An 8,825-nucleotide genomic window follows, 5' to 3' on the forward strand; every position below is an offset into this window, starting at 1 on the left:
CCACGGAGAAAGGAGGCATCTTGCTGCTAATTAGCTTTAGCTACAGTCACTGTAGGACAGGCTTGAGCTATTGGTAGGTCACGCTCACGCAGGAAAATGTTAAAATATGGCAATAGCCTACTGTGTCTACAAAAAATGTAAAGTCCAGCTATTCATAAGTATCCAAGAGCCGCTGCTCGTAGTTTCTCTCAGAGGAAAAGCAAGATTATCAGCAAAAATATGCAAGCAGAGGCAGGAGCAAGCAGCAAAAGCGTCTGCACTGTAACAAGCAGGAAGCAAAGACTCAAAGTACTCTTCAAATACAGTTTCTCCAACTGTGTTTATTATTTTAGGTAGTTATAATCACGTTTGTCAAAGTTCAAGAGACCATTTCCTCGGATGAGATGATTTTTATTCGTTATTTGACACTATAAACATACACTGACTTCCTCGAGCTTTTACTTTGCTACTTTCGGTTACCGGCATTTAATTTGCATATTAGCTAAATATTTAGTTTCACCCGAAACATTTAGATTTAACATTTAGATTTGGATTTAGATTTAAAATTTAGATTTAGATTTAATATTTAGATTTAACATTTAGATTTAGATTTAACATTTGGATTTAGATTTAACATTTAGGTGTAAAATTTAATATTTGGATTTACCTATTTAAAATATTTCCAAGTTGACAAATATTGTTGTAAATGTGCAAAAAAGTGACCCTGAAAATTTCATACCAGTTTTTTAAACATTATTTAAATCTAAATGTGACAAAATGTTAGCAAGAGCCGCTTTACAAACGGCGCCCCATATTTGTGGACACGTGGACACGTCTATCTCATATTTTTCGTGATGGTTAGCACATTTTTTTAAACTAATGTATTTCAATGGGAACTATCTTTTGTTATCACAGCATGATTTGTTAAGAGTGACTACAGTAGCGAGTAGTAGGAAAGTTCGAAAAGAAGGTTGGTTGGGGGGGTGGATGGGTGAAACAACACAGGACTTTCACCCAGGAGTGCGGGGTTCGTGTTCCACGTGTAACGTTTCCTAAATCCAACGGCTTTCTTCTTTTACTACACCCAACCGTTCAATTGTTGTCCCCCGTCCCATTATTGTTTTCCTAAACCCAACAGTCCCGTTCTTCCTTACCTAAACCTAACTGTCCCATTGTGGTTCCTTGTGTCATGGAAACGTAAGCCCACCCACAACAATTTCCTGACCTTAAGGGGTTGTGTTCATTTCATGGAATTCTGTGAAATCAGGTTGTAAAAAAACATGCTAACCATCATGAAAATAAATACACCGCAAATCCAGATTCACTGAAGGAAAATGAAAATTAAGCGGAAGCACCTAGGAGGGTGGAGCCAGGCTAGTACAATGATGTCTAGTGTCACCAGTTTCAGTGCACAGAGACCCCTGCTCCTCCTTGCATGTGTTGATTGCAATTTTTAAATTAATGCATTTCAACAGGAAGCCTATTTCGTGATAACAGCACGCTTATGGTACCGAGTAGTATTGAAAAGCTGAAATTCCACGCAGGGTGGTTGTTCAGGTGTGTGGCGATCTGTTCCGTTGTTGTGGACGGCGTGTGGCGTTTAATTTCCACATTGTTTTGTGTCCCTGCCCCCGGGGATTGTGTTCCGCATGTGGCTGTCTGTCCCATTGTTGTCTCTGGCGTGTGGCATTTCATTTCCCTGTTGTTGCGACCCCCAGAGGTTGCGGATTGTGTACGAGCGCCAGCTGTTGATAGTGTCCCACGTGTGGCGTTTGATTTCCCCGTTACGTCCCCCAGAGCAGCCCAGTGTCATGGCAGTTTGTTAAATGGTCTCATTCAAAAATTGTGACATGAAACCAAACTAAAGAATCAGAATTATGTGACCATTTTATAAACTGGCATGAGACCGGGTTAAGTTGAAATGAATACACTGTAAAAATAGTATTTTAAATTTTATTTAATTAATGCAAAATTCTAATTTCAAGCTGGATTTCCAAAACAATTGCAAATTAAACCTAAATAAATGCAGCAATTACGTTTAAGGTAACATTCACATTATTTTGTTGGTGAATGCATAAGGTGATTGGTGAACAATGGTGATTTTAAAAAACATATTTTGTCTAATAATTTTTTCAGGATTTTTACACTCCCTCAAAATCCTCTTATCAACAAAAAATCACAATCACAAAATTGGATTTAGTTTTATTTGAAAGAAAGCTTTCATAGATCACACTGGACTTTTAGCTTTTAGTTGTATCTGAAATAGATATTTCACAACAAAGCAAAGGTCTAATATGAATTAAAATCAGTGTCTTTCTGAGTCGTTGAACTTTGCCTCTCAGGCTTCCCTGGTCTGTATGCAGCGACCGTTGTCCTCCGGGTTCCCGCATCGCCAGGAGAAAGCGGGAACCCATCTGCTGTTTTGACTGTGTCCCCTGTGCTGAGGGAGAAGTTAGTAATACGACTGGTGTGTTGTGTTCTGTCTATTATCACCATATCGCCTGTTTGCTGAGCTGCTTCTGTCTAAATGTGGCTTCTTTGAACTAAAAGTTATCTTCTCTCCCCCATCTCCAGATTCTTTAGAGTGCTCACGTTGCTCAGAGAACACGTGGCCCAATGAAGACAGAGATCTCTGCATCCTAAAGACTATTGAGTTCCTGTCTTACCATGAATTAATTGGTATTGTGCTGTGTGTTGTATCTGTCCTTGGAGCTTGTTTTTCCCTCTCCATCCTTGCTATATTCTTCACATACAAAGAGACACCACTGGTCCGGGCCAACAACATGGAATTGAGCTTCCTTCTCTTGGTGTTTCTTGCTGTCTGCTTCCTTGTTGGCCTGCTGTTCATTGGTGAGCCTACAGACTGGCTTTGCCGTATCAGGTACCCAGCATTTGGAATCAGTTTTGCCTTATGCATTTCGTGCCTCCTGGCCAAGACAGTTGTGGTCCTAATGGCTTTCAGGTCCACACTGCCAGGAAGTAATGTCATGAAGTGGTTTGGACCCAACCAGCAGAGAGCAAGTGTTCTTCTAGGGACAGCTGTTCAGGTAGAAACACTTTCCACAATCAACTCAGACATATCTTTTCAACTTTGTTGATTTAAAATCAACATCCTGTTTTTCACCCGGCTCAGGTAATAATCTGTGTTCTTTGGCTACTCACCAGTCCACCTCATGCCAACAACAACAACGATTACAATGCTACCATCATCATTGAGTGTGTTACTGGTTCCGAGGTTGGCTTCTGGTGTGTTCTTGGATACATCGGCATCTTGGATTGCATCTGCTTCCTAATGGCATTTTTGGCTCGGAAGCTGCCTGATAATTTCAATGAGGCCAAGTTCATCACCTTCAGCATGCTGATATTCTTCGCAGTGTGGATTACTTTTATTCCAGTTTATGTGAGCACAGCAGGGAAATATACAGTGGCTGTCCATATTTTTGCTATTTTAGCTTCCGCTTTTGGTCTCTTGTTTTGCATTTCTTCTCCAAAGTGCTATGTCATAATTCTAAAACCGGACAAAAACAGCAAGAAAAACATGATTCAAAGATGAAAATCCCAGTGTGTTGCTAAATAATTTACATGTATAAAAAAGTAATTGCTATATTATACTGTATAATTGGGGTAATTAATTTATAACGATTCATGCTTGAAATTCAATAAAGCAAAACATTTAGAAATGCTGTTGCCTCAATGCTAGCTAACACATTGACACATGAAGACATACAGCATCTTATGATGAACATCGTCAGTGATTTTTCTTTGGGTCATCACATGTTTTGGGTCTTTTAACAATCAGACCACCTTGCCCATGCAGGTGACCCAAGATAGCACCCGTTACTCTCTTTTTCTAGTCCACAGCTACCTTGAGGCCATTTCAGCTGCCTTTTTGAACGAATTGTTAGCCCTTTGCCAAACCCTGTGGACTGGCGTGCAAACCCTCAACATCCCACATCGATGGGCTTGCACCTTGCTCCCCTCCTGTTGCTTTTGTTTGCACTGTCAAACGATGATTGACCACAGCTGTATTATGACTTGACACATTCAGTACAGATACGGCCACTGTTCTGCCGTACTAAACCAAATGAATTTAACTCACTAGAGTGTAGACCTGAGAAAAATTAAATTAAGCTTATTTTGTTGTCCAGCCAATTGAGTTATAAGAAGGACATTGAAAATTTGCATCTGCATAATAATATTAATCTCAAACTTGACCTTCAACCCTTATTTGGAAGTTACTTTAGTGTGCCTTTGTATTATCTATAAGATTATAATTAAAATGCAAAGGCAAAAGGCATTAACTTCCATTTTACCACTCACTTGGTTTCTGATAAAATCAGGTCATGATGTTAATGATGACATCCACATATTATCATGGCACAATTATGCTTAGCATAATATAAACATAAACATGAAATATTGCAAATGGCAAGTCATTTAATTGTATATAAAGGTCACAAAGTGGCTTTTCAACTGCCATATCACCTACTATATTCTATTACCCTATTCAATACTGTATAGAATTGTGATAAAACAGTACTTTCTCCCATCCTATTTCATGGGATAACTGGTATTCCTAATAATGTGGTCAGTGAGTGTCTATACCTAACTATTTTCATTAATGTCAGTCCTATCCAGTTGGGCTTAGGTCTAATACCACATCATAGTGCAAATTTACATATTTTATATATACAACCAGCATTATCCTCAGAAATGAAGACGTGAACATAAAGATGGCGTCATTTACGTGCGTATTAAGTAGCCACTTTGGTTTGTTTATAAATGCTCCAGCATAGAGGATGGTTAGTTCAGCCAACAATTAAATTAACAAGAATTTGCCTATGTTTCAAGATCTGTGGCCATCTAAAGTAGACAGTTCAGACTGAAACATATCACTTCCTACATGTACATGCATGGAGACAAGTGAGTGGGTATTAGGGATGAGCGAGTACAGCATTATCTGTATCTGTATCTGCATCTGTTTACCACATGAATTATCTGTATCCGGATCCGTACTCGGACTGAGCGGGGCCTAAACCGGAAGTGGTCAGATTTAAACCCGAAGTGGGTCGGGTTCTCTTGAAATGTTAGGGTCTTTAACCGGTATGTTAACCGGGTTGTATTCAATCCGAGCACGGATATTGACTCATATTACTCGTATAATACTTGTACTCGCCAAAAGTGCTTTATCCGTACCGGATACTCGTTTCAGCCGGATACTCGGATCACCCCTAGTGGGTATTAAAAGTAGGGATGAGCGAGTACAGCATTATCTGTATCTGTATCTGTATCTGTTTACCACATGAATTATCTGTATCCGGATCCGTACTCGGACTGGGCGGGGCCTAAACCGGAAGTGGTCAGATTAAACCAGGAAGTGGATCAGGTTCTCTTGAAATGTTAGGGGCTTCAACCGGTATGTTATTTAAGCATGCAATTGATATGAGTTGATCAAAAATTGTTATATTTATTGCTGATTTGAAAAGAATTTACATGACAGCATCAAGCTTCAGATCAATGGTGTTGTCATGGTAACAAACAAACTAGGCCTATATACAAAACGTTTTGCAACAATGAATACAACACATGCGGTTGCAATTATGAAGTAAAATGTAATGAACAAGAGTTTTCATACTCAATATAACTTTCTTTTTTTAACTTTTTATTTTTTTAGCTTTTGCTTTATTGCTCAAGGCTTGTTTCTGCAACAGCTCTTTGAGAATCAGATACAATAAAAACTATTGAGGACATATTTTCCTTTGACATTGATGCAGTATTAAACGAGATCGCTCCAGTTGGCAAAAACAAGCTACGATGTAAGTTAATAGGATAATTGTCCAGCTTGTATTTACGTTCATAAAAGTGCTTGTTTTGCTGCTAACAGACTCAGCTTATTATTCTAAGTGTCTGACAACATTATGGAAAGGATTTCTAAGGAGGTCAACCTTTCTGTTAAAGATTAAGATCCTTTTTAAAACATAAAGTCCGCCGGTCTGGTCACCCTATTCTAAATGTCCCTTCATTTACTTTGTCCCGTTATTTTTATCTCATTGTAATGCTCTTTTTAACATGGAAAAGTGGATTGCTTTGCTAAGTGCCAGTTGTTTTAAATTGAAAACAACATTGGCTTTTAGCCTACTTTAGTGCTCAATTTCACACTAACATTCTCACTTGGAGCAAATACTCGCTTGCACAATGCAATACTGACCATCAATAAAACGGTTAAAAAAATACTCTGACTCAAGACCGTTTTTCTATGGTCTGGGACTCGTCTCGGACTAGGTAGTATTTGGACTCTGACTTGTCTCGGACTCGGCCACTGGTCTTGCAAAATATTGCTTTTGGTCTCGACCGAGTCCAGGTGTCTTTATTATATTGATGACAATATTGGAGGGAAAGTAAAACACAGTTCAGGTGGGGATATTGTTCGGCTTTTTACAAGTTTAGACAGCTAGCCAACACTACGCCAATGTTTGCTAACGTTAGCGCACCAGCGTTAGCCTAGCTTACTAGGTAAAAATTACGGCTGCCTTCGGAGTTTGTTATATCTGCGTTCAAGTTGTCAACATAAGACCTGTGGCGTTAGTGCTCCTTTTGAGCCATCATTTTATTACATGAAATTAACTTAGCTCTTACGACAGGGGTGAGTTTTTGTTACGTTATAAAAAAGCTAACTGGCTACAGTTAGCCCGTTTGTATGCTAGCGGAAATTAGCTAACGTTGCTGCAGCTGTCCGTGTGTGTGTGTGTGTGTGTGTGTGTGTGTTCCCTAAACAACGTCTTCCTGATGGACTTATTTTAAAATTCTAAAATTTGTCTCAAATAAAACGAACATATGTTAAATTTCACTCTGTTCATAGTTGTAATGTTATCTGAAAATGCATGCATTTCCTATTAACCCACGTCCAAATAACAACAGAATACAATCATTTTTAGGGAAGCCATAAACCAACCATAGGGCTACACTCTGTAATACTGGTCACTTCATTTTTACACAACATCTGGAGTGAAGCTATGTTGTAATTTAATTGTTCAAATGCTCAGTACTAGTACCTACTGTAGCAGTTCTGATGCTCTGTACTAGTACCTACTGTGGCAGTATCAGTACTAATGCTCAGTACTAGTATCTACTGTAGCAGTAGCAGTTCTAATGCTCATTAGTACCTACTGCAGCAGTAGCAGTTCTAATGCTCAGTACCTACTGTAGCAGTAGCAGTTTTAATGCTCAGTACTAGTATCTACTGTAGCAGTATTGTCTATGTAGGCCTATGAGTTATCACCAGATGATATCAAGAGGAATGACTGTACTAATAAGTCCTGGCGGACTCGACTAGTCCTGGTCTTGGACTTGTCTTGGACTCGACAAAGGTGGTCTTTACTACAGCCCTAGCATCAGCTGTGTGCTTGGCCATCAAGTGGTATTTCAGACTAGACGTGCTACGATGATAGATTAGTTCACGATGACAAAACAAACAATTCACTTTGGTCTTGGCAATGGAACCATTTGGCAACTTTTAAAAAAGAAACTTAAAAAGGAAAAACGTAACGTTGCTCTTTGGCCGGCTTGCAAGACCAAACAAGTGTATTTGGCGTGCCTGTTGTTTTATTTCCAGTCTAGCTAGATCCAGTGTGGTGTTGTAGTTTTTCTAACATTACTAGTTGTTGCAACAGCACGTGAAAAACTACAAAGTTTGCTAGGCCAAAAAGAACATAAATCTAGCAATAAAAAATGTACACCATAAAAATGTGTTTGTGTTAACACTGTTAAATAGCCAACAAGACCCGCCTCATATGTATCTGAACCAATGACAGTGCCTTCTCTGCTGCACGCGTCATGAAAAGACTGACAAATACAGAATGCTGCGCCACGCAGCAGCCGGCAAGAGGTTCAGAGTTGCGCAATGCAGTAAACGGCGGTAGATGTGTCGGCGCAAAGCATCCGGCAAAAACTGGTTAAAGCCATGTGACCACCAAAATGTACCATAGTTTGCTGAAAATCATGTCAATCAGCCAGACATACATGTGCGTTTGTTTATGAATTTTTGAGAGACGAGCGAGAAAATGGCTCCGACAGGGGAAGTGGTAGATTATGATGAAGACATCCTCCCTCCCAAACTCCTCACTATCTTCCACCTCAATCTCACTGCCCTCGCCGTCAAAATCCTCCTCTGTCCTAGCCATTTTCTTGCTCATCTCTCAAAAATTCATAAACAAACGCACATGTATGTCCGGTTGATTGACATGATTTTCAGCAAACTACGGTACATTTTGGTGGTCACATGGCTTTAAATAGCCAACAAGACCCGCCTCATGTGTTTTTGAACCAATGACAGTGCGTTCTCTGCTGCACGCGTCATGAAAAGACTGACAAATACAGCAGCCGGCAGGAGGTTCAGAGTTGCGCAAAGCAGTAACCGGCGGTAGATGTGTTGTCGCGAAGCATCCGGCACAAAAGGGTTGATAAAGTGTTTAACTGACAGCACACATTTTTATTGTAGCCTACTTAACGCCTACGCCCATTACTTACAGTAATTACTTACAGTTATGGGCGTGTGTTTGTGTGTGCAGTACAGCACGAACATTGCTGTTCAGAAACTCATTGAAGGTGGACCCAACAATGGGAAAATGAAATGCCACATGGCAGTGGAGGACCCGCAACACACATTTTCGGAAAAGTGCTTCCCATTGGCAAAACATTACTTTTAAAATTCGTGCTCACCACCACAAACAAAACGGGAAAATTGTGTCCCGGTACACTAATCAATAGATTAGATAACGTCACCATTTCACGAACTGGAGAAAGTGATGAGAATTGTAACTGATGTCACGGTAGTCTGCCTCAACTTC

General features: G+C 39.8%; 1 protein-coding gene across 1 annotated transcript in view; it reads left to right on the forward strand.

Moving 5' to 3' along the window:
• Positions 1-3,533, forward strand: part of LOC117942128 (extracellular calcium-sensing receptor-like) — a 9,169-nt gene extending 5,636 nt beyond the window's left edge. Inside the window, exons 6-8 of the mRNA XM_034867453.1 lie at positions 2,322-2,446; positions 2,554-3,026; positions 3,113-3,533. Coding sequence (XP_034723344.1) covers positions 2,322-2,446; positions 2,554-3,026; positions 3,113-3,532 — 1,018 coding nt within the window. The 3' untranslated portion in view covers position 3,533. The remainder of the gene's footprint in view (positions 1-2,321; positions 2,447-2,553; positions 3,027-3,112) is intronic.
• Positions 3,534-8,825: the final 5,292 nt, after the last annotated feature.

This window comes from Etheostoma cragini, chromosome 3 (genome assembly GCF_013103735.1).
Source record: "Etheostoma cragini isolate CJK2018 chromosome 3, CSU_Ecrag_1.0, whole genome shotgun sequence".
NCBI classification, from domain to species: domain Eukaryota; kingdom Metazoa; phylum Chordata; class Actinopteri; order Perciformes; family Percidae; genus Etheostoma; species Etheostoma cragini.